The sequence below is a fragment of the Strongylocentrotus purpuratus genome, unplaced genomic scaffold (assembly GCF_000002235.5).
Source record: "Strongylocentrotus purpuratus isolate Spur 01 unplaced genomic scaffold, Spur_5.0 spur5_scaffold_2, whole genome shotgun sequence".
Taxonomy (NCBI): domain Eukaryota; kingdom Metazoa; phylum Echinodermata; class Echinoidea; order Camarodonta; family Strongylocentrotidae; genus Strongylocentrotus; species Strongylocentrotus purpuratus.
The window spans coordinates 39,834,963-39,861,361 of record NW_022145605.1 but is presented as its reverse complement, the minus strand read 5'-3'; the positions used below and the strand labels follow the sequence as shown (position 1 = coordinate 39,861,361).

General features: G+C 36.4%; 1 protein-coding gene across 3 annotated transcripts; it reads right to left on the bottom strand.

Annotated features, from left to right (window-relative positions):
• Nucleotides 1-24,938, bottom strand: LOC594558 (lactadherin). 3 transcript variants are annotated; one of them, XM_030992432.1, is made up of 9 exons: nucleotides 24,744-24,937; nucleotides 14,704-14,888; nucleotides 13,300-13,452; nucleotides 12,986-13,127; nucleotides 3,066-3,140; nucleotides 2,496-2,680; nucleotides 1,573-1,725; nucleotides 1,239-1,380; nucleotides 1-302 (listed from the first exon to the last, which is right to left on the bottom strand). In XM_030992432.1, exons 1-9 carry the CDS (start codon nucleotides 24,919-24,921, stop codon nucleotides 166-168), a joined length of 1,350 nt encoding a protein of 449 aa, XP_030848292.1. In that variant the 5' UTR covers nucleotides 24,922-24,937; the 3' UTR covers nucleotides 1-165. The 3 variants fall into 3 exon arrangements, with proteins under 3 accessions (XP_030848292.1, XP_030848294.1, XP_030848293.1); XM_030992434.1 differs by lacking the exon at nucleotides 24,744-24,937 and adding an exon at nucleotides 16,641-16,774; XM_030992433.1 differs by lacking the exon at nucleotides 3,066-3,140 and having other exon boundaries at nucleotides 24,744-24,938.
• Nucleotides 24,939-26,399: the final 1,461 nt, after the last annotated feature.

Genomic DNA, 26,399 nt, shown 5'->3' with positions numbered 1-26,399 from the left:
AGTTGTTACGAATGGCTACTTGTTAGTTACGATTTTTAGTTGCGATTTTGTAGATTTCGTACGTTTTCCAAATCGTAAACAATACGTAAAAATACGTAAAGTATACGTACCTATTCGTAAAGTACTCGTAACTACGTGTTAAGTGCTCGTAATAGCTTGTACCATTCAGTAAAGCCATCGTAGCACGACCCCGAATAGAATCGTAAACAGCTGTATGGGCTTTGTACATGTTCTGGGCGATGCGTTCATAGCGACAGCTCCTTCACATGATGTATTCAAGGTTGTTGATACTTCAGTTGATGCTGGAGTTTAATAGAAAATACTAAATTGTTTATTCAGTTATTCATCTATTTACTCTTTTACACATTAGATTATTTATTAAATTTTTCATATATTAATTCCTTACATCATTTATTCAATTCAAATAATCATACATGTACAGGATGGCTCATTTAAAAGTGGTCTTCTATGAGGTTTTGCTAAAGGTATAGACCAGTTCTGGGAACGCCCCCCTCTCAAAAAAAAAAGAAATGGAAGCTCTTATTACCAATACGTTTTGACTAAAACGTGATGATACAAATTTTGCCGGGAACCCGCCTAGTAAATTATATAATTGGTAAATTTTCATATCTATCCGGCCAGGATAGATATCGCGTAGTCCCATATACGTCTTTATGTGTACAGCGCTTGTGACTTTACCAAGAGTGGGCCAAATTTCTTACTTTGAAGATTCCAGAACCTTGCAGTACACACCAATACCTATATGGTAGATGATCAACCATTTCTGATCGATTCCACTACGTTTCTTTCACAATGCAATCGCATGACAACCTCCATACCAAATTTTATTATAGACAACACTCATTAGACTGCATTATCACATAGTGACACACCATTAGGCATAATAGGATGATATATATACAACATTATGTAATCCAAATTAGTCCGTAAATAATCATAGAGCAAATTGCTGTTCTGGGAATTTGTTTTTCTTCTTCTCATTGGTTAATATTTCCAATGATTAAATGATTAAAGTTAATAATGTTTTTCTTTATTATAAAGCATTTCATAACCTGAGCTGTTATATTCTTTACTCTGTTAACCATGAACCCCCCCCCCCTTCAAATATTTCCATGGGCAACAACCCGTGGCCGTCACCCTGGTAAGCTAGCTCATGTAATATATACCACATCACATTTTACCCTTTCTTTATTTGAATTAAGGCGACTGAAACTCACCAAGGAGTTCTTCAAAGAGCTCCATACGAAGAGCAATACGTTCATGCCAGGTGTAAGGTAAAATGCGAACATATCGACACGATATTGGCACGGGAAAGCGATTGTAAACCACGGTGTATCGGTCACTATTGCCGGGAAAGATCTGAGGAAAACACGCAAAATCAATCACTTGATAATAGAACAACGTGTAATTTCAAAGAGAGAGATAAATGCTATAATTAACATTATTAAGAGAACAATACTAATTAAGAAACGCTCTATAAAAGAATCACATTTGACTGGTAATCGACCAATTAACTGATTAGGGTCGAAGGGTGAGTAAATTGGTACCTACGTTGTCGGTGTCAGTGTTAGTGGGGTCTTTCACTGTATCAAAGGTAGTACTGTCTATACTGCAGGCAATCTTGAAGCTGGTTACCCACTGGGAATAATCCTGACGACCTTGTGTTGCAACTCCTACGATGCTGTACGTAGCTAAAAGATCAACCTGAGATTTGAATGATAATGATATCGAAAATGGAAATAGTAAGAACTGTGTTTGTATATATATATACAAACTTGTTGTATTCACCCTACGTGAATTACCTCGTTAATTCCACATGAACAAAATTAGCAATAGTTAATACTAAAGTCCGGCTAACATAATAGCGGCAAACGAAGGAATCACAACGAAGCTTCATTTTATTCTGACGACTGCTCTAAACATTTGTTTGGGGATTTTGGGCATTAAGACCTTGTTGTTGTTCCTTTTTTTTTGTAGAGGGTGGTATTTCCGGAATTTGTTGACATTTTCTGTTTATTTAATTAAAACTGTGTCCATTTCCTGAAGAAAGTTCTTCAATAGAATGCAGATGTTGATTGGTCTGGTGTTTCAATTGCGGGTAGCTCATTCTTGCATGCTTGATCGGAAGTATTTATGTCGATTAGTTAATATGTACCTATAGTAATACAGCTCAGCGCTCGGAATGGGTGTGTGCATCAAATACATGTATAATTGAAAATGTTGTTGATCATGAGCCCTGAAAACGTCGGGATTAAATGTTAGATATAGATAGTTGAACAGATTTACAGTCTGTCAGTGTTTTTGGAAGGAAATAACATTTGAAGGAATATTTGTTCTTGTGATCTCTTGGTTGAGCGAGTAACAAGGTAAGACAGGTTTCGTGTTGTGACGGAGAGATACCCTTTATGAGCTTGAGAAGCTTCAGGAGTGAGACTTCAAACAAACAAGAAAAAAATTCAGGAATAGAGACTGACCTGAATCCACTGGTTCAAATCGTTTGTTTTGGCAGACCATCCTCCATACAGGGCTCCGTCTCTGGCTATGTTTAACCGTCCTCGAAAAGGACCGTGGTTGGCGTCGTACTCACTAGAAGCTGTTAAGCTCGAATCTGGGATTGCCCCACTTTCTAAGCCTATAGGGCTAGCATCCTGGAAATGCCCTATTTTCAAAGAAAGAAACTTGGCCTAAATGAAATAGATTCATTTGTTCTTACAAAAGTCATGTATCTAAAAATAATACATACTGACAGGAGCTGCATGCTCTTTTAACGCAATAAAGTTACTGGACATCACTCATTAGTATTTTAATTGAATTTCTTCCTATTTAATTCATAACGTCTTCGAGTTTATATAGGCAACATGGTGTAACCGACAAATAAATAAACGTGAAAATGAGAGCACGATTAACATCTAAAGTACTAAACACTTACTCATATATAGATGTGCCCTTTTACCAAAAAATCCCAAGAAAATCAAGAACAAGGAAAAGAACAACTACAACAACAAAAACAACAACAACAACAATCAAACCATTTATTTCTTTACCAACAGGGATTAAAGATGTCACAGTTTCTGAGTGTACAGGTGTCAGTGTTGGGTTTGTCGAGGGTTTGGTCGTTGCTGTAGGAATAAGAGTGGGGACTATTGAGAACAAAGATTACAATAATGACTGGGAACTGTGAGGGACGGAAAGATGAACGATGGCGATGAGGTAAAATTGTGTTAACAACGAAATGTATATATTAATGATGAACAGTACAAAATAGTGTAAAATAAACAATAAACAAACAACAACAACATCAACAATAACATTAACAACTAAGAAGATATAAGAGCAAGTAGGAAAAACTTCTATTTGGTAGGGTTTTAAAAAATTTCCGGACATGTTCCAATCGGCAGGTGTTAAGCAACGACTGTATGGACCATTTTGAGTGGAGCAGGAATGATATTCTAATACTATGAGATTTAAGTAGTTTGGTTATGAGTACTGTTCTTACGTATGAACCAAAGCACCATTTCTTTTCTTGGGTCAATGCAAACACTACTTTGCATAGTTCTGAACAGGCGCGTACGCAGGGGGGGGGGTTTGGGGGGTTAAACCCCCCCCCCCCTTTGGAATTTTTTTGTGTGTAAACCCCCCCAAAAAAAACCTAAAACCCCCCCCTTTTGGATTTTTTTTTTTTTTTTTTTTTTTTTTTTTAATTATTTAAAAAAAAAAAAAAAAAAATTATTCCCATGGCCGACCTAAAAAAGGTGACCTTACCCCCCCCCCCAACGGAGCAAAATGTCAAATTCAAAATTTCGAGACCAAAAAAAAAAAAAAAAGTGTCCTCTTAGCTTATTCAGCGGTCGACTGAGTCGTTGCGATTTTTTTGGGACCAAAAAAAAAAAAATGTGTCCTCTTACGCATTCAGCGGTCGGCTGAGTCGTTGCGATTTTTTGGGACCAAAAAAAAAAAAAATGTGTCCTCTTACCCCCCCCCCCCCCCCGCTTATTCAGCGGTCGGCTGAGTCGTTGCGATTTTTTTTGGGACCCAAAAAAAAAAAATGTGTCCTCTACCCCCCCCCCCCCCCCCCCCCCCCCCCCCCCCCCGCTTATTCAGCGGCTGGCTGAGTCGTTGCGAATTTTCGGACCGATTTATAAATGTTAAAACCCCCCCCTTGAAAAAATCCTGCGTACGCGCCTGGTTCTGAATGCATGTATATCAATTAAGATCAGCAACCCCATTACATTCTTAAGGCTAAATTCGTTCCACGATGCTTTCACATCGGATCGGGTAGTCTAGTTACACGAACATTTGCGAAAACATTCCCCCCATATATCCATGAAAGGTCGGGTAATTCAAATGATAATGCTAATCTTTTACACATTTCTGAAAACTATCCAATGCAATGTCGATGTGTCGATAGCTAACTATTTTACTAACTCTTATGTGGATTATTCACCTCGTATTCAAAAGTATGGGGTCAAGTTGCGACTTTTTGTAGCTTTGCTGTAAGTCTTTTAGAAAATGTTCGGGTATACTTGACATAACGCTTTGGTGATACGAGGAGTGCATTCACAAGTGCTGCATGGGGAATTAGGGGTTGATCATTCACAAAAGTAAGTTGATTTTTGTTGTTATTCTCTTATTCTAACTAAAATACTTCATTTCATCAATGTTCAGTATGAGATAAGACACTGAACGAATCATACCTAAGGGGCCTATTCTTGGACTGTTATAATTATGTTGGAGTTGGGATATAAATCTGTTATTCAACTGTTTTTTTTAAACCCGCTTAAATCTGATCAAGGTAGCTGTGGTATTGATAACAGCCTTCCCATAACTATAGTGCCCCGAGTAATATCGAGTTCATCATCTTGCTCACCTGTTAATTGGTGCTCACTGATATACTTTTTACTCGGGTCAAGATTTATTAGAAGCATCCCTTATGTAATTCCGCATAATGGTGAGAGATCCGTAAAACGACACCCCCAAAAGTGGTTTTCGATATTCAGTTCATTTAGATTATAACGTGTTTAGCGTACCAGCAAAATATTATATAGTGGCGTAGAGAAGAGCAATTAACTATTAAGTATCGTTGCTTTAAAGTGCCCGTTCAAAGAAAATCACAAATATGGCAAATAACGTATCACTAGAAACTGTTAGGCTAACAGATGGCAATCGTACGAGTTTAGCTCAACTACATATCGGGTGATTTATAAAAAGATAAATAAACCAAAAACATAGCATTTAGGTTATACGAGAGATTCTCCAGAAAAATAAAGATTTTTTTCAATGAAATCACATTATTAACCGGTTTCGCCCAACCAGACGACGAAGAATAAACATAATTGCAATGCTGTTAGTTCTCACATTATAATGAGTTTAGTGTATATAAATGTGATGGCATTTTACACCATTCAAAACGGAATATGAAACCGATTCTGATGACTAAATTCTTGTATTTTAAATACACAGGATAAGGTTTAATGAACAATCAAAACAACCACACTTTCAAATTGGAACCACCCCCCCCCCCCCCCGAATGATAGCGTAGACGGCATTTGTTCCCTCTTGAAACACCGAACATACTGCGGCGTATGCAGCTGGATATACAATGACTTTATTATTTTATCCCTGCATTTTTCATCAAAATAATTCCATGCGGGGGGTCTAGAGTAAAGCAATAGATTAAACACTAAAGCATATCAATTCCTTTCATAGCAAAAGTGCTCCTCACAATTTCTGTAAATTTGACAGTTTAACGCTACAGTTCAACGCCTTGACCGGACTGTGCGGTATCTGTGCAGTTCTGTGTGTAGAGAGGTCGGGCCGTATTCATTATTTCTTGGGGGTGCATAAATTGCTCTAATTATACGTACGCGTGTAATGCGCAATTTCATTGTGACGGCACTAAACCCATCCCACTCATTGTTCCCCTATTTTCATAATGGTACTGACCCAATGAAATGTGCAGTGCGCTCGTACGCGCTGCGCTGCATGTGTACATGTACTGTACTTATGCATGTTCAGTTATATGTGTATGCATAGCATTACGTACATGTATGCATACACGGCTAGCTGGCACAAAACCCTGGGTCGGGCTTCTAAAATGGGACATGAATGATTTGACATGAACATTGACGGGGCTAAAATGAATCAATCAAAATGAGCTTTATATGTATGAAAAGCTTACGTATTATATGTCATTGTCTGGGATTGAGGATTTACAAATTTGACGCAAAACGCGTTGCTGCAAAGTTGAAGATTGGTATATTGAAAGGCAATCGAGCACAGTGCGACCGATCAATGGACATTATGTATGAGAAAGTAAAACAAGTTAAATGGATTGTAAAGTTTAACGTCAAAATGACGGAGGTTTTTTTTCAAGTAAGGGCATGGTTTTACATGGAATGTAAAGGAAATGTTTCCTTCTTCTCATATCTCGATTGAGGATATTATACTCAATTTCGATTTTTTTATGGTAAAGAAAAGTGTAAAAAGATGTCGAGAATTTTACAATATGTCATGTAATATAAAATGCGCGCCGGTCGGTTGATCTCCCAAAAGGAGCGCGAAGGAATTGATATGTTAGTTTTAAAAATCAATTAACCTTCTCTTTAATGGTCAAAGATCCACAAATGCCTCTGCGATCGTGTAACATTTGAAACCTTCAAAGTATAAGTACACTCTACCATGAAAATATGAAGGAGTATAAGCGACTCGAAAATACGGTGAGAAATTAATTAAAGTTTTACTAAATCGAAGAGTACATTCTGTATATGGTACACGTTGGATTAATGATGTAATTTTTAGCAATTCAGATAATAATTTTCCATAAATACCATTATAGGATCAAAAGGACCTTTGGGAGTTAAGCAATGAATAATATAGTTTGTGTGTGTGTGTATGTGTTTGTGTGTGTGTGGGCGTGTGTGTGTGTGTGTGCGTACCCATTATTCTCGTATTGCAACCCTTGGCTATTAAAGATTGCATGTATAGTTCCAGATACTACTTTTAAAAAAGGTTAAGGGAAAGGACATCGTTCTTCCAAAGTTTTCATAGGAAAAAACGAAAATCTGTACTAGAATTGTTATTATTCAGAAAATAGCATCGAATTAATGATCATCAATTGTTGCATTACACTGAAGGTCCATCGGTCTTGAAAAGTAATACAGTTTATAATTCTTAAGCTAAGTAATTCTGAAAATTACACGGGGGTTTCATTGCACCCAATAGAACAGGAAATTACCAATATTCTGAAACCGCTATATAATATTCCTGAAGCGAGATGCTCTTTTTTATTTCAATATTATTTGATTCCGTATATTTTGATAATTCTGATAATTAGATGAGGTTATCATGGCATTAAAGGTGGATTTTTTTTCCAGCTAGCTTCAATAGCTTAACAAAAACCATGAAACAAACTGGAAAGTTGGTTTTCTAGCAAGAGACGTTTGATATTCTATCGATCCATTGGCGAAATTGATGGGGCCTTATACGTATATGGGACTACATGTAAGTGATTACTTAAACATATTTGGGCTTACACCCAGTAAATGAGATCGATTGATCGATCTGTTTTGAAAAACAATACACAAATATGTTTGAATAATTGAAATTTCTCACAGAAAGCATTACATTTATATATTAAAAAATGTAAGTGATTGTAGTACAGTTACTCCCAGTTTACATTTAGATAAATGTTTAGTAGTAAACTTTACTCTATTTATTACTTACCACAGCGCCCTCCAGTACAACATATTGATACAATGATCAAAATTAAAGCAGCTGCGTCCTGAAACATTACTGAAGCCGCCAATAAAATCACTCGAAAATATCAAATGGTAAACACCTTAAATCAAGCAGTGAGGCATATAGACTATACTGTCTCAGAAATGATCTGACCATCCATCTGAGGAGCTTCAATTATTCATTAACTAAATGTAGTTGATATTATATAACGAATATAAAGATTCGAGGCCTCTGATTGGTCAAAACTGCAGTCATGATATTCACTACTGACTGTTTAGGTCAATGATCCAAAACCAGCAACTTTTATTAGTTTCGACTGTCTACTGTCTGTTTTCTCCTTCATTTTTTTAAAAATGCATTATGTCTCTGCTCGTATTCACTACTCATTTCTTTATTATTTAGTATTCATGACGTATAATACCTGAATTTCTTGAGTTTTTGTAATATCTGTTCTTTATTCTTGCTTCATATAGTGTCAGATTTAATGGTACAGTTTAAAGAAAAGTACTATCGTGTGTCTGTTTTTAAGAATATTATGGAAGAAAGTGTGTTGTATAATAATATATATTGATAGGAAATAATATCAAGCATTCTGCTTATGATAGTTGTCCTCTGAATTTATCTTGAAAATAAAAAAAAATAAAAAAAATCCTCTGGACGGCCATGCATTATGGCTCAAGGCATGGGCACACAGAGGATTTTTTTAATGTTGGGAACCGGGGTAAAATGCAATAAATTGTTGAAAATTTATTGCATTTTTTTTTTTTTTTAAATTTATGGAAACAGCCCCTATCCTAGCCCCCGCTGCGTACAGTCATGGTTCAGTGACAAAGCAATGGCCTCGTAACTGTGAGGCCCCAGGATCAAAACCGTGTCGATATGTTATATTAGTTCCCTTTTATGGGGCATTAATCCTAATTACTGTCATTTATGACTTAAGGGCGTAGGTCTTCTAGTTGATAAGCATAGTATTATACACATGCTTTAGCAGTCACGCAAAACACACATTGTCAAATTATTATTCAGTAAAATCTGGGAATGTATACTATTATCTAGATCTATTATTTTAAAATTATTTTTAAATTAATTCCATGAATTGGGATAAAACACAAATATTCCAACTTAATGAGCGACAGTGTATATATATATATACATATATATATATATATAATATATAAAGAGCAACAGACAGAGAGAAAGAGAGCGTGAGAGAGTGTAAGGCCCGAACAGACTGACAGAAAGACAGAGGCAAACAGACAGTGAGAAAGTGAGAAAGCAAGAGAGAGAGAGAGAAACAGACAGACAGAGGGGAAGAGAGAGAAAGCGAGAGAGAAGGGGGAGGTAGGGAAAACAATATACATGTAATCGTACATTTTAATCTCGGATCTAATTGTGAGCTTTTACAACGTTTTGCAGTTTGTTCCATATCAATTACTTGTGTTCGTTGTCATCGGTAGTAGTGTCATACGTAGTAGTAAATATTGATGTTCACATATCAAGGCGTTGACTTTAGTTCGGAAGGGGTATCTGTAAGCATCGTCTGCAGAGAACGAAGAGGGCGATGTCTTAATTGTCATGAATGAAAATTAGAGCAGGTAAAGGCATCGTTTAACAATGTTAAATCTAAAATGCACGGCCCTACGTGTTATCAGTGTCTCTGATATGGTGTGATATTGAAGCCCTAAAAGAATTGCACTTCAAAATGATCAAGAAGTACCTCAAAAAACCAAAAATATTTGAGTGACCGGTTTTACCATACTTGTTTTCCCCAACTTGTTTTCCCCAGTAGACTGTACTATGTTATGAAAACCGTTTGGCAAACGGTTTTAAAAATGTGTAATTCCAAACATAAATATCTTGATAATCAGACAGACGATCGGCTTGCAAAAGTCATGCGGTTCCTGGCTGACCTAAAGGTTTATAATTATCACTGCAGCATGAGCTAAATCCAGGACTTTGTTTCAGAATCTGGGACAATGTAACCGGATCCCTTTAAAGAGAATCAAAACTTGTTGTTGATAATGCTGGGCAATGGGTTCCATGATTTCTAACCAGATGTTTTCGATTTAAAGCACTCATGTTAAGGTTTGTTTGCTGAATGCCAAAAAGGCGAGTTCCATCTGACGGACAATGTATTTTGAAAGTGAATTAGCTCGCATATATATAATCATCCTACACTTGTACTCCCATAGACCTTAAAGGTAGGGTTCAATTCCAATGCTAGATCCTGTATCCTGCACTGGACCGGATTCGTGTAGTGACTCAAGAAATTCATGCCACACTCATACAATAGGAGCGACAGATACTTTTAAAGTAGATATTCATTGATTTTAAAAACTAACTTAATTTCATATTACAAAGTTGAAACTTTGATTCGACAAGGTTATCAAAATTCAATGCTTGGAAACATTCGAAGTAATGATTATTATAATTTATAAAACGCTTAAATACAGCCCCGGCATAGCACCTGAAGAGCTCTCCGAACGCTCCTGAGATGTGTGGGATCACAGTATGGACACGATTTGCACAAGCAGACGATGTCCCATGATATGACAAAATAAAGTCATCTTTTACAAACCAGGTTTTTAAAAACGCGTCGAAACGCGTCATATGACGCACGAAAACCAAGGTTTGTCGACAAAACTCCTTTGTGAATTCGGGCCAATGTGTATGTTATCTTGTTCCAACACAATTGCTCTCTTTTTTCGTTGACTATTAGACAGTAAGGAAAAAGTGATAACATCAACTCAAACTCAAAGAAATGCTTATTACAAGCAAAATTTATGAAATTCTCTTCGTTATGGTGATTAAAGTTTTGCCTTCATTCACATCCATTGTTTAAGGTAAACTTCTCATTGAGTGATAACAAAATAATAGGGTTTATCAAGGATGTTACCTTATATTTAATGAATGTCTTTCGTCAATTTCTTCGATGTTTACCATCGTAAATGTTCTTTCTTGCATTGGGTATAAAAGTAACCTTTGAGTTTTCGATCGCTATTCGATATAAATACCTTATGCTCCTTACGCGTATGAAATGGCGCAGTGGACAAGTGAGCAGACAGAACTTGGATATCATAATACAAGAAATTAGTAGACTGTTTAAAATAAATAAAGGTTATCTTGTCGATTAAAACAAGCTTCTGTGAAAGCCTAGTTACATCATTTTGAACAATGAAGCACTAAAGCACGAGGCACAATTTAACTTTTTGTATTATATGGCCACACTTTAATACATAAGTCCCTAAGGCACAAACTTGGAACAAGACGATTTTGTCAACACTTTTTAAAGACCCTGCTGCTCATTCACCCGTGGAAGACATAATTATGAATAGGGTATCATTGGACAGAAAATAGGTTACTTTTTATCATGAAAACAATCCAAAAGTCATATTGGTTATGAATGTTCAATTAGGAGCCACCAACGTAGGGTAAACTTTTTATTGATACGCTCTGAACAATTTTACTTTGTTAAAAATACAAATATTTCAAGAGATTATTTTACAAACATTATGAACATGCAATTTCCATGAAAGTTTATCACCTACTATTATTCCCAGGAATTTGGTAGAAAAGACTTTATGTATGACAGTATTATCAAGTACAGTATTTCCTGGTCAGTTATCAATAATATTAAAAAAGAGCATAAACTTTTTTTTTGTAGTATCTGCTTACAAGAAAAATCAACGTCGTAAAATGCAATGGATAACAAAAGAAATTCTACGGTAGATACACATAATGAATAAACTGTACAAGGCTAGTCAAAATGAACTCTACCATTCATATAAACAAAAAAATATAAAACATACCGAATTATATTAAATTAATTATAAATAATTTGATTGGAAAGAAAGAAAAAAAAATGCCCAATCAAGATTTTACAATAGTTGATACAGTTATAAAGTCTGAAGATATATCCGATACCTTTAATTCCCATTTGTAAATATAGGACCCAATTTATCAAATAAACTTGATACACCCAATGAAAATTTACTACCCTAAATATATTACTTATTGCGGATATAGTATCGAAAATAAACCGCTAGTGACATTCGTTTGTCTCACAATGTATCGTCAACAAGGGATCTAAAAGATCACGACGTTTCGTGTGCCGCTGCTACAATTCGTCAGGTGATAAAATATATTGTAAGCAAGCGTTTTTTATACTCTACGGATGGACTGGGTGCCGGACCGGCGGCCGAATAGTTAGAACAATAACGGACAAGGCCTATTGGTCGAGTACGCCAATGTTCTCCCCGGGCAGGCGAGCCGAGGCGACGGCCTGTTGATTGGTTAAGCACCCGTGTGCTTTGATCAATGATTTTGACGATGATTTATTTCTACTAGATCTAGATAAAAGTATACATTCTCAGATAACAACTAGGGAATATGGGAATAATAACAACTGGGGATAATAACAACTGGGGAGTGTTTGTTTTGCGTGAATGCTAAAGTATGTTTGTGCTACAGTGCTCATCAACTAGAGGACCTACGTCCTTAAGTCATAACTGACAGTAATGGGGATTCAATAATTCATTGTATTTTGCCCGACCCCCAACATTAAAAAATCTTCTATGTGGGCATGCCTTGAACCATAATGCATGGCCCTACGGAGGAATTTTTCCTAAAGTAATGAATTGTAAATAATACACTCTTTATGTTGTATAGCTCCCTCTCAATGTCAAGTTATTAATTAAGCTATGAAACAATGTTTCTTGACTGAAAGTGACCGATTAGCTATTTTCGTCTGGATATTATATATCACATCTACATATTCTGAGATTTGCATGGTCGCAGCTACCATTGTACGGCCGAAGGCGCTTTTTGAAAGTCATCAATTACCGGGAGCACGGGTAAACTTTATACTTAATTTTTTTCGAAAGCAGAAGTGTTTTAAGGGCTAAATTTTCAAGTGCTGTCAATACATCCACAGGGACCTCACTCATTAGCATTTTATTTGTATGTCAGCAACTTTTGAATACATTTCGTAAACAATCAAAGAGAAATTGCAGGCAGTATGTCTTTTCATGGCTTAAATATTGTGCCTAAATCTACTGACATGACTGTAGAGCTGATGAAAGGTTTCCTTTAAATAATGATTTTTCTTTTTCTTCATATTTGTCTCGAAATATCACTGTTCTGAAATATTTTCAACAACAAAAAATCAGGGTGCGTTCCGCGGGCAATAGCCCGGGGTGTCATCCTACTAGCTCATCTACAAACTCACCAAGGAGTTCTCCAAATAACTCCATACGAAGGGAAATATGTTGATGCCATGTGTAAGGTAAGAGGCGAACATATCGACACGACATTGGCACGGGAAAGCGATTGTAAACCACGGTGTTTCGATCACTATTGCCAGGAAAGATCTGAGGAAAACACGCAAAAAGAACAACGTGTAAATTCAAAAAGAGAGATAAATGCTAAGATTAACATCGTGAAAAAAAAGGAATTGAGAAACGCTCAATAAACGAATCACACTTGACTGGTAATCGACCAATTAACTGATTAGGGTCGAAAGATGAGTAAATCGGTACCTACATTGTCGTTGTCGGTGTTAGTGGGGTCTTTCACTGTATCAAAGGTAACATTATCCATACTGCAGGCAATCTTGAAGCTGGTTACCCACTGGGAATAATCCGCACGACCTTGTGTTGCCACTCTTACGATCCTGTATGTAGCTAAAAGATCAACCTGAGATTTGAATGATAATGATATCGAAAATGGAAATAGTAAAAACGGTTTTTGTATAAACACATATATGTACAAACTTGTTGTATTAACAAGACATCTATTTATATAACCCTAAGGAGTTCTTTCGTTAATTCTTCATAAAAAAAATAGCAATAGTTAAACTTAGCAATTTGTTTTTGGATTTTGGGGCATTTGAACTTGTTCTCCTTCCCTTTTTCTTCTGTTTTTGGTAGGGGGAGGGGGTGGGGGTATTTTTCGGAATTTGTTGATATTTGTTGTTTATTAAATTAAAACTATGCCCCTCATCTAAGAGAAGTTCTTCAATGGACTGTAACTGTTGATCGGTCATGTATTTTATTCTCACAATACTCGGCTTTGTAACACATTTCATTCATGGAAAGTAAAATGTTCATTCTCTCAAAAATCTGTAAGACATAGTTTGCCAAACAAATGGAACACTCTACCTCCAGTCATTCGCCTATATAAAAACAGTCCAATGTTTAAAAATTAAATAAAACTGACCTTTTATTTTGAATACCATTAAATTTGCCTTCTAAACCCTCCCCCCTCCAATTTTAAATTATTTCATACTTGTTTTGTAGTGTTTTTATTTCTTTTTATTGTGTTTATCGCTGTATTTTGTGATATCTTTAACTAATATATGCTCAGTAATATAAATAATATAAATTATAATATTCGGGGAACTTCTTATACAAGGCCATCATGGGCTTTTCCTTTTTTCTCCCATTTCATTTGAAACTATTGTATTAACTGAATATTCTTTGTATCTATATAACCTTGTATGTTTTTTTGCATTTGTTGTGTTTTCTATGAAAAAGAAATGAATAAACGAACTCGAACTCGAACTATTCTTGCACGCTTGATCGGAAGTATTTATGTCGATTCGAGAATATGTACCTCTAGTAATACGGCTCAGCGCTAAGACTGGGTGTGTGCATTAAATACTAAATTAATACATGTATAATTATAAATGCTGTAGATCATGAGCCTTGATTACGTCGGGATTAAATGTTAGATATAGATCGTTGAACAGATTTACAGTCTGTCAGTGTTTTCAGAAGGAATTAATATCTAATGGAAAATTTGTTCTTGTGATCTCTTGGTTGAGCGAGTAACAAGGTGAGACAGGTTTCGTGTTGTGACGGAGAGATACCCTTTATGAGCTTGAGAAGCTTTATGGAGTGAAACTTCAAACAAACAAGAAAGAAATTCAGGAATATAGAGACTGACCTGAATCCACTGGTTCAAATCTGTTGTTTTGGCAGACCATCCTCCAGCTTGGCCTCCGACTTTAGCCATGTTTAACCGTCCTCGACGCGGACCGTGGTTGGCGTCCCACTCACTAAAAGCTGTCAGACTCGAATCTGGGATTGCCCCACTTTCTAGGCCTAGAGGGCTACCGTCCTGGATAGGGCCTTATTTTCAAAGAAAGAAACTTGGTTTAAATGAATTAGATCAATTTGTTCTTACAAAAGTCATGTATCTAAAAAATAATATATATTGGCAGGAGCTGCATGGTCTTTTACGCAATAAAGTAACTGGATATCACTCATTGGTATTTTAATTGTATGCATATGGCTCCGTTTAGTCTCATTTCACAACGCCCCCTATCGTCAGAGTCAGCAGCCTAACATGTTAGCCTATGGAATTTTGCCCCCCGAAATCGTTAACAATTTTTGTTTTTTTAAACGAAAAGCACATCCACCCCGACGTACGTTATCACTAGCTCTTTCATTTGAACCCTCATGTCCCATTGACTTTTGAAAGTTCACTCACCGTTATTTGATCAAAATAGGTTGCAAGATCGTCATTGCCTATAATACACATGTGAAACAAGTCGAACTTTGGACTCAGTTTGCCAAGCGATTTTAAGATTATAGGTCAAGCACACGAAGGATAAGAAGCATGAATTATCATAGATCACTTCTGCTTGGTTCATTTAGTCCATTTCATCCAACCCCCTCCCCCCCCCCCCCCCCCCCACCGTAATTTTTCCATTTAGTAAAAGAAAACATTTTGCCGAGGTAAGCAAAAACATGAATATTCATGAACGGTCAGACAATACAGCCTTTTAGTACGTAACGTATAGTGAATAAGAATGGGCGATGATCCGTCCAGGAGGTAGAGGTCAGTGGTTTGTGCTGGCAATGTTCCAGCGAACGAAAATGAGACAACCGGAGCGATATGTCTACAAATAATGAAGACATTTCTTTGAACAAAAAAATGTTTGCAGTGCAAAGAAATATCGATGTCTGGAAATAAGTTTACACATCATTAATTACAAAAGTGACACAATTACTATTTTGCATGAAAAGCAAAAGCAACAACTTTAAACTGCTTCATCTTATTCCCTGTTAGCATCCAATGCTCCCATCTTTACAAAAAAAAATCCTGTGTCAAGATATGAACCAGAAATACACTACATGTATATCCGTGCAGGACCGAGACTCGAATCTCAAACCTATACATCAACTGCCAAGTTTTGAAACCACTAAAGCACCACAGTTTCGACTCTGACACTTCTTATATAAATGATGTCTTCGAGTGATATCTGTTTCATAAACAGTCTAGGCCTACTGTCAATTGCATTACCTTTCAATTATCCTACTGGTGAAAATATTCACAATGTATCTCTTTTTTTTATTCCCCTTTCATTGGTTTAGATGGATGTTTCATCCATAAACAAGTATATCATTTGGCAATGTGTTGGCCTCGGTTGGCTCGTCCACTATTTGATTATAATCAGCCCTCCCCCCCCCCCTCTATTGTTCTCATCTACGTACATGACTTGTATATGCATATGCTTTAACTGATGCTGGTATCGTTTGTTGCTTTTATCTCTTCAATTGCTATCTTTATTTAAAAGAAAAAGATATGCCTAATCCATTGCCTCGGTAGTAAACAACACATAATTGTCTTTTCATTAATTTAGTCTTCGAGGTTAAATAGCTATTGAGTTCATAACGTCTTCGAGATTCTACAGGCAACATGGTGTAACCGACAAATAAATAAACGTGAAAATAATAGCACGATTATCATCTAAAGTACTACAAACTTACTTATATATCTTCCCCTCTACGAAAAAATCCCAAGAAGATCCAGAACAAGGAAAAGAACAACTACAGCAACAACAAACACAACAACAATGAAACAATTTTTTTTTTAACCAACAGTGGGTTGAGATGTCAGAATCTCCGACTGTACAGGTGTCAGTGTTGTTGGGTTAGTCGTAGGTTCGGTCGTTGCTGTAGGAATAAGAGTGGGGACTATTGAGAACAAAGATTACAATAATGACTGGGAACTGTGAGGGACGGAAAGATGAACGATGACGATGAGGTAAAATCGTATAATTTTATATAGTAATGATAAACAATAACAACAATAGTTTTAAAAAAAACAATAAACAAAACAACAACAACAGTAACATTAACAACTAAAAAGATATAAGAGCAAGTAGGAAGAAGCGACATGAGAATTAACTCGGAGCATATTTGTTAAAGCTCCTTTCGTTTAGGGATATGTTTTTGGATATCTGGACCACAACGCGAAATTTAATATAATTTACTTGCAAGTTAAATGGCAATGCAGTTAGTTAGCTCTTAAATCCTGTTAAGGTACCCTACCTAAACAGTTTTGCTTAGAGTAGATATTCATTGATTTTAAAAACGAACTTCATATACATTATTGCAAAGTTGAAACATTGATTCGACAAGGTTATCAAAATTCAATGCTTGGAAACATTCGAAGTAATGATTATTATAAATTAGAAAACACTTAAATACAGCCCCGGCATAGCACTTGAAGAGCTCTCCGAACGCTGCTGAGATGTGTGAGATCACAGTTTGGACATGACTTGCACAAGCAGACGATGTCCCATGACATCTCACACATTTTCAGTGCCTGTGTTTTCATCTTCTCTCAAGTTCTTTCTCTTACATGGTTTTATTTTGATGAAAAATGCAGCGATACAAAAATAAAGGAATTTGTCGCTTGTAAACAAAATAGGACGCCATTGTATATTCAGCTGCACACACCGGGGTATGTTCGGCGTTTCAAGAGGGAACAAATGCCGTCCTTAACATCATTCTGGGGGTTTTCAATTTGAAAGTCCGGTTTCTTTGATTGTTAATTAACCCCTTTCCTGTATATTTACAAGCAAAAGATTTTAGTTATCAGAATCAGATCATATCCCCTTTCGAATTGTTTGACATGCCATTACATTTATTAACACTAAACTCATTATAATTTGAGAAATAATAGCTTTGCAATTATGTTCATTCTCCATGGGATGTCGTCTGCTTGGGCAGTGTTGGTCCATATAGTGACGTCATTAAAACATCGTTATTTTTCCGGCGAATCTCTTGTATATCCCAGCTGCTATGGAGGTGGTTGTATTTGTATTTTTATAAATCACCCGATATGTAGTTGACCTAAAACTTGTACGATGGCCATCTGTTAGCTTACCAGTTTCTAGTGATACATTAGTTGAAATAATTGTGATCTTCTTTGAATTTCACCTTTAACTGGCAGGGTTCATGTAATCCACCCTGACGGAAAATGTCATTAAAATAAGGAACCCAGGATGTGTATTAGTGGTGTAGAAGAAAAGCATCACAGTAGTGTCGGATCGAAGGTCGTCATAAGTGCACGTGAGAAAAGATATGTGCCCCAAGATGTACAGCAATTGTAGCCCGTTAAGTTTTTCAGAGAACTTCTTTTTTTATTTTTTTATTTTTTTATTTTTTAAAATTTCCGGACATGTTCCAGTCGGCAGGTGTTAGGCAACGACTATATGGACCATCTTGAGTAGAGTGGGGATGATATTTTAATACTGTGAGATAAACCTAGTTTAGAATATTTAAAATACCGTAGTCCTACATTAACCAAAGTGCCATTTCCTTTCTGGGCGCAATGTGAACACTACTTAGATCAGCGAAAATGTGGTGTCGTGGTCAAGTGGATACGTCGCCGGACTGTCGATCGCAAGGTTCGCGGTTCGAGTTCCGCCGTGGCACTAATGTCCTTTGGCAAGACATTGATCTACATTTGCCACACTCAACCCAGGTGATGTAAATGGGTACCTGGTAGGAATTAATTCCTTGAAATGCTGGATAGCTGTATAAACGGCTGCTAGGCTAAAGCCAGGGTAATAATAAATGTGCCTAGGAATAGAATTATCTAGATAGATGGCGCTATAGAAATGCCAATTTGTATTATCATTATTATTGTTAGCTTGGCATCTGGGGCCAAGGAAACCTACAGCACAGTACTCCCATCTTATCAAGGTTTTGGTAGTGTAACACCAAACAGAGTCTTCATTATCCGGGTTTCTGCAATAGTTGTCGTCTAGTTCCGCGTTAGGATAGTTTATAGCTGGAGTCCTAGTGTAATTATGGGGATACTGAGAGGTCCATGCTTGACAAGTATGACCGTGGATTGTCTGAGATAAGTTCCCTCTGTAGTTCACTCCTGTAGGATCTTCATGACATGCAGCTGCGTCTTAAGAAACACAATCAAACGATGTTGTTATAAACATGACAAGTCTGAAACTCTGAATAACAATTTGGTCCACCCATTTTACCCGTGACATTTAAATTTAAACACGGATGCGGATACTAGTATGCAGTCCACCCATGGATGGCATCAAAGGGAGTAAAACCGAATAAAAACAAGCCCTAGCTAGTTGATTTTTTTTGTTATTCTCTTGTTTTAACTAAAATACTTCATTTCATCAATTTTCAGTATAAGATAAGACACTCATCGAATCGTACCTAAGGGGCCTATTCTGGGACTGTGATAAATATGTTGGAGCTGGGATATACAACTTTTATTCAACTGTTTTTTTAAAACCCGGTTAAATCTGATCAAGGCAGCTGTGGTATTGATAACAGCCTTCCCTTAATAGTGCCCCGAGTAATATCGAGTTTATCATCTTGTACACCTGTTGATGCTCACTGATATACTTGTTACTTGGGTCAAGGTTCATTAGAAGCATCTCTTATGTAATTCCACATAATAGTGAGAGATCCGTAAAACGACACCCCCAAAAGTGGATTTCAATATTCTGTTCATTTAGATTTAATACTGTGAGATTTAAGTAGTTTGGTTATGAGTACTGTATTTGTATGAACCATGGACCTTACTCATTAGTATTTTATTTGTTTGTCAGCAACTTTTGAATAAATTTCGTTAACAATCAAAGAGAAATTGCAGGCAGTATGTCTTTCCCTGGCTAAAATATTGTGCTTAAATCTACCGACATGACTGTATAGCTGATGAAAAGTTGGCTTTAAATAATTATTTTTCTTTTTCTTCATATTTGTCTCGAAATGTCACTGTTCTGAAATATTTTCTTATTCTCATTTGTAAATATTCCTAATGATTTGATGTAAAAGGTTTATAATTTATTTCATTCTAAAGCATTTCATAACCTGAGCAGTCAAAATCTTTACTCTGTTAACTATGACCTCACCCCCCCCCCCAAAAAAAAAAAATCCAGGTGCGTTCCGCGGGCAATAGCACGGGGGCGTCATCCTGGTAAACTAGCTTATCTAGAAACTCACCAAGGAGTTCTCCAAACAGCTCCATAAAATAAAATAATACATATTGGCCAGAGCTGCACAGTCTTTTGACTCAATAAATTTACTAGACCTCACTCATTGTTATTTTATTTTTTATAAACATGAAAAGTCGGCAGACGTTCTATTCTGAATAACAACTTGGTCTACCCATTTTACCAGTGACATGTACATTTAAACACGCATGCGGGTACTAGGATGCAGTCCAGTGTAGATGGCATCAAAGGGAGTAAAACCCAACCAAATAAGTCCGAGTTTAATAGTTTTTGTTTTTATTATCTCATTCTATTCTTGCAATAATAATAACGTGGTAAATGATTATATTTATATATTATATTTATATTTCATGCCTACTCTTGGTCTGTGAGGCCATTATTCAATTGTTTTTCCTAAACTCGGTTACATCTGATCAAGGCAGCTGAGGTATGAATAACAACCTTCCAATAGTGCACCGAGTAATATCGAGTTTATCCTCTTGTACACCTGCTTGGTGGGTAAAGCTGGTATACTTGTTACTCGGGTCAATTATTATCAGAAGCATCTCTTATGTAATTCGGCATACTAGTGAGAGATCCCTAAAACGACTTCCCCAAAAGGGGATTTCGATAAAAGGCTATACATTTAAAGCGTGTTTAGCGTACCATTAAAATATTCTACCGTTGCGCAAAGTAGAGCATTAATTGAATTGGACTTAGTAACATTGTTCAGATGAGAGAAAATGGTGCTTAGGTAGATACTTTAACGCTAGATGTACATCCTGTGTTATTTATTCTAGCTGTACACTGCTAATCTCAATCTCATACGACCATCAGACCGACATAAAATGGAAAGAGAGAGGCTAGGGGGTAAAGAACATGTATAGCCCCTCCCTCCCCCGCCGGTAGTCGGTCCTGCTGGACAGCCGGGGCATAATGCATGATATAATCTGACCTTTTCTAATACAAAATAGAACATAGTACATCAAATACACCACAACATGAACGAAACAAAAATGTGTAACAAAGACAAAACAAATCTATCCCTTGAAACGTTTGCACATCAAATAACATTTATCATTACGCAACGCGGAAATACTTGATGATGTTTTGCCACTTTGCCATCATATGGAAACGTTGTATCATCCGCTCAATCTGACTTGCGTGCACAGGACAAATAAGCATTTTTCCATGAAAAAGTGAAGTTTTCTAAAATGTGCGTTTCTTTCCAGCATTGGGGCGCCCGGAAGTCACTCGGGTAACATTTCATAAAGTATAATATAAAAAGACCATATGCAAATTGTCTGTACTTTCGTCAAAAAAAAAATACAATATCCAGCACAATGTCGTCTCTTTTTGCGTTGAAGAATAACAAATAGCGAGTTTCAATCACACTTTTGCCGCTCTCGCAAGCTCTCACTCGTTTCACTGTGGTCAAGCGACTTTGGGGCTAGCGGTTAATGAAAATACTAATCGTTAGCTTTCTTCTGGTATTAAACTTGTTTTGTTTGATTGTATAATTATGTCGGAATAAAGGAAACAAAACGGCTCGACCAATAACTTATCAGCGTCTGAATTGACCTTTTAACCTTGAATTCCCTGATGCAAGCGCACTAATGAGTCATCTTCGCTAAATCGGTGTCTTTTATCGTAAAATGCGACACTTTCACAATGTTTATACATCTTTTTTAATTATTAGTAAGATATAACATATTTTTTTCTGATATCACTGAAGTTTTGGGTTTTATTTAATGAGTAATTTTAAAATAAGAGCCATTTTACTGTTTTAATTTACTGGATCGTACCATTAAAGTGGCAGGGTAGAAAGATCCATTTCCAACAGCGCCAAATTTAATTTACGTTCCGACATTCTGTTGAATGGGTTCGTGTTGTTAAGAATCCACTGCTTTCTGCTCCAACCAACGTTCACATGCGGAGTCGTTTATCAACTAAATTATTCAAATTTATGGATGCTTCCTAGCTGCCCAGGTGTTTGTGTTGCTGTTGAAGCATTTTATTCACCTGCTATCATTCTTTGTACTCCAATTGCCAGAACGCAATTTTCATTTTGGTTTTATAGTTTCATCGGAGTCGTTTATCAACTATATGTATTCAAATTTATAAATGCTTCCTCCCCAGGTGTTTGTGATGTTTAATGCATTTCATTCACCTGTTATTATTCTTTGTACTCCCATTGTTAGAATACAAAATGCATTTTGGTTTTATAGTTTCATGCAATAAGTAAGTCAAAAAAAGAGTACGTTCTGCACGATAAAAACAATGTGTATCCCCAGGGGTGTACGGAGGGGGAGGGGGGGTTGGGGGTTCAAACCCCCCTTTGGTATTTGTATGTATGTAAACCCCCCTAAAAAAACCTAAACCCCCCCCTTTGTTTTTTGTTTTTTTTATTAAAAAAAAAAAAAAAAAAAAAAGTATACCCACGGCTAACCTAAATAAGGTGACCTTACCCCCCACCCCCCTCAACGAAGAAAAATGTCAAATTTTGAAATTTCGAGACCAAAAAAAAAAAAAAAAAGTGTCCGCTTACCCCCCCCCCCCCCCCCCCCCCGATTTTCAAATTTTCGGGAGCAAAATATTTTAAACCCCCCCCCCCTTTAAAAAATCCTGCGTACGCCCCTGTGTATCCCTATTGTACAATGTGATGTGTCCCCTCATTTTGTAATAGTTAATTCACCCATTCACATAATGGAACTCCCTGCGCGATGAAGCCAGTGGCCTGTGACCCCTGAGCACTCAACACCGTGTGGGAGTCAGTTTGTGGTCAAATTCTTTTATGAGACAAATACAAGGAAACGTTTCCATATGATGCTTCTTAAATTAGTTTTTCTTTTTTGCAATATCTTCTTCAGTGGATCTATAAGACAAAATATAATTATTAAATTGTTTCAAACTAGGCATACTCTCTTGATATTTACAACATCAAATGAACTGTTTACCAAGTAAAGTAAGAAAATCAAAAGCTGAGGTGGCTTGCCTTTTTCGTTTAGTAATTCCAAATAAACTGATTTTGCCTGTAAGAAAATGAACGGGATTAAAATCCTTCACTCTTTTGCGTAGCCTATTCCAAAAGGCTGCAATATAAGGACATGTGAAAATAAATGATCCATTGTCTCGGGTGTCGCATTGCAAAAAGAGCGCAGTGAGCTATTTTTCCTTCCTATACGTGCCTGCCATTCATTAGTTGGTATTGGTTATTTATTAGTTGGTATTAGGTTATTCAAAATTTTAAAGCGCGTAATTCGGAGTCTGGAGTTAATTGTAACATTTGCTGAAAGAGTGAAAAGATTTGACACTTGTTGCTCATTTCTGGTTATTAAGTCTTAGAAAAGTTAGATAAAGTTGCTTCGTCATTATGTTATGGATTTGTTTGAATTCGGAATCACAGATAGCAGTAAAAAAAATATCTTAAATCTTTAACGAGATGGTGATAGTTTTGCTGCAAAAAGAAATGCTTCCATGCTCCTGTTTAAAAAAAAACAATCTAACGATACAAAATACTCAGTGAGTTGTAGTCCCTATTCTTTAAAGTCTTTTCATCGCAGTGGACGTCCAAATTCATATCTGCAACTTTTACAAAACCTTTTTCGTTTATTTCTGGTTTAAATATAGATTTTCCGTTTAATATGATAGTTTTGTTATTCCAAATACATTAGTTAGCCTTATCGGTTTTTTATTCAAAAAATGTCCCTGAACCATTTTGACACTTCATTGTTTAAATATTTCATATCAAAATTACAATAAAAAATATATTTTTCGCCAACGGGTGACAATAGTTCTAAGCATATGTTTTTCCAACCTATAGAATTTGACGTGAATAGTCTTGTAGCCCATTCAATTTTCTGAGCTTGAAGAGTCGATTTTAATACAAGTCATCTTTAAACCTCCCTCATTGTACTCCTTTACCAAGACTTCACGTTTTATTCTATCTGGGCCCCCCATACGAATTTGTATAGTACCGTGTAAACCTTATGAATAAATGCCTCGGGAAATGGACACAATGCTGGCTACATACAACAGCTGGGAAATAGCAACAATGTTAATTATTTGAATTTTTCCATATAGTGACAGATTCCTGGCTTTTCATAAGTTTAGTTAAGATTTGATAACATTTTTTGGAGTTGTGCAATTCTATTTTCAAAAGAGTAGGAGATATCGTTTCCGAGAATTGTCAAAACATTATCAAACTTTATATTTATTTGAATAGCTGAGTTTTGTACGTTAAAGTGTCCTATAAACATTTTCTTCGTCTTTTTGTAATTTAGTGAAGATGACGAACAAATTTGAAAATCATAAAGCATAGCCGTTAAATAAGAATATGATTCGAAATTGAATAAAAACCTGCTAGGTCGTCTGCGTACATAGATAATTTAATTTCGTCAATATTGTTTAACCTGATGCCCTGGATATTTTGGTTTATCCTACATTTATTGCCAGAGTTTATATAGCTAAAATAAAGAGGTACGGAGAAAGGGGGTCCCCTTTTCTTACTCTTTTTCCTACTGGATAAAATCCAGTTGAAATGCTATCGTTCATTAATCATTACGCAGCTTTCCATGTCTTTGCAAAGAACATTTACAAAATTGCAACAATTATTTCCGAAATTGAAATATTTCAACACTTCTATTAGAAATTGATGATTTAGAGTTTACATTAAGACACATGTTTTGTAGTAAACTTTGCCCCATTTGTTACTTACCACAATGCCCTCCAGTCCAACAGATTGATAGAAGGGCCAGAAGCAAAATAGTTGTGTCTTGTTCCATTGCTGAGGGCTGATGCCGCCAATAAAAACGCTCGAAATTATCAAATAGTAAACACCGTAAAACAAGCAGTGAGGCATATAGACTAGGCTGTCTTAGAAATGATCTGACCATCCATCTGAGGAGCTTCAATAATTCATTAACAGTAAATGTAAATTATATTATATAACGGATATAAAGATACCAATCATCTGATTGGTTACAGCTACAGGTATGAAATTCACTATTATATAAAGGTGGGTTCTAGAATCGAAGAAATCCGATTGGTCAATTGACATCAAGTGGGCGTGCATTTATTTTTTCCCACCGTGCAAAACATCTCCCATCAAAAAATGATATCGCTTTTGCGTAATTCAATCTCAATATGCGGGCGACAGCTGTACTAATGCAAGGACGCAAAGTTAACAACGAAAGCGCGCTTTTCATCAATGGACATTTCAAAATACATTTTGAACGGTTTTTTGTTTTACTTTTCGAACCGACGTGTCAGCCGTAACGCGACCCCCTTATCGGTCACCGTGCGCGCATATCATGCATTCGATCGTGCGCGCATTCATTCGTACGTACGTACACACGGTTTAGAAAACGTATTGCATTGTCCTAAAAAAAACGCTTAAAATTCGACCATAATTATGAGCTTCAATGTTGACTTTGGATTAGTTATTCTGCATTTGTGATCATTTCTATTTTGGTCATTTTAATCGTATTTAGGTCTAGATCTAGACCTCTAGACCCTAGTGCATCTTAGGATGTTCTGGATGTTTTGACACCATACTCATAGATGTCTAGATCTAGACTAGGCAGTAGGCTAGGCGCGCCTAATCATACTCATCATAGGCCTAGCCTAGGTCTAGACTAGACAAGGGCAGAAATTGTAGAATTAGATCTAGATGCTACCCAAAACTCTAGTACTAGGTCTAGAGTTCCGGCTTAATACGCTCGTTGGCTCTTAATTAGACTAATCCATGATTGTCTTATAAATAGAGATTTAGCTCTAGATCTAGGCCTACAGGTCTAGGAATTACTCTGAACTCTTATCCAACCTTACAATTTTATTTTAACTCGCCTTTGTTTAGATCGTTGGCGTTGGGACGCAATTCGAAAATGTTTATTGCACTCACAGTTTCAAAACTACGTGAGCTTTACGTTAAACTAAAGGTATGGGCCTACTATATTTGTTTTCATCTGCAACAAAGTGATACGTGTTGATTTAGATCCTACTTTGGTATTTTTTTAGTTTCAAGGATTGTCGTACTATATAAATCACACAATCTTATATAAAATACAACATCTGAAGACTTAGAAAATATTAGGCATAAAGATTCAATAAGCAAATGAAGTATCCAAATTAATGTTCAAACTTGCCGAATGCATAAATTCGCAAGGCCAACTTTCATCATCCGCACGCGATGTGTGTGTTGGAGTCAGCGAGCTAGCAATTGCAAATCGCTGTTTGTTTGCCTATTTAAAAACGACAGCGATGCAAAAAAATCATTGTCGCCATGATTGTGAAAGGTTTTTTTCTTCCACAAGAGGTCTCTCCGGTCTCATTATTTACAATAATTCGTCGTAATGCCTTTTAATGGTGTCTT

Excerpts from the sequence above, each read along its gene's own strand:
- LOC594558 (XM_030992432.1), bottom strand. The coding sequence starts at position 24,921 with ATGGTCAGATCATTTCTAAGACAGCCTAGTCTATATGCCTCACTGCTT. Across the intron at positions 13,128-13,299 it reads CTAACACCGACAACGACAAT|ATCTTTCCTGGCAATAGTGA; the intron begins GTAGGTACCGAT and ends TGTTTTCCTCAG. Across the intron at positions 1,381-1,572 it reads CTAACACTGACACCGACAAC|ATCTTTCCCGGCAATAGTGA; the intron begins GTAGGTACCAAT and ends TGTTTTCCTCAG.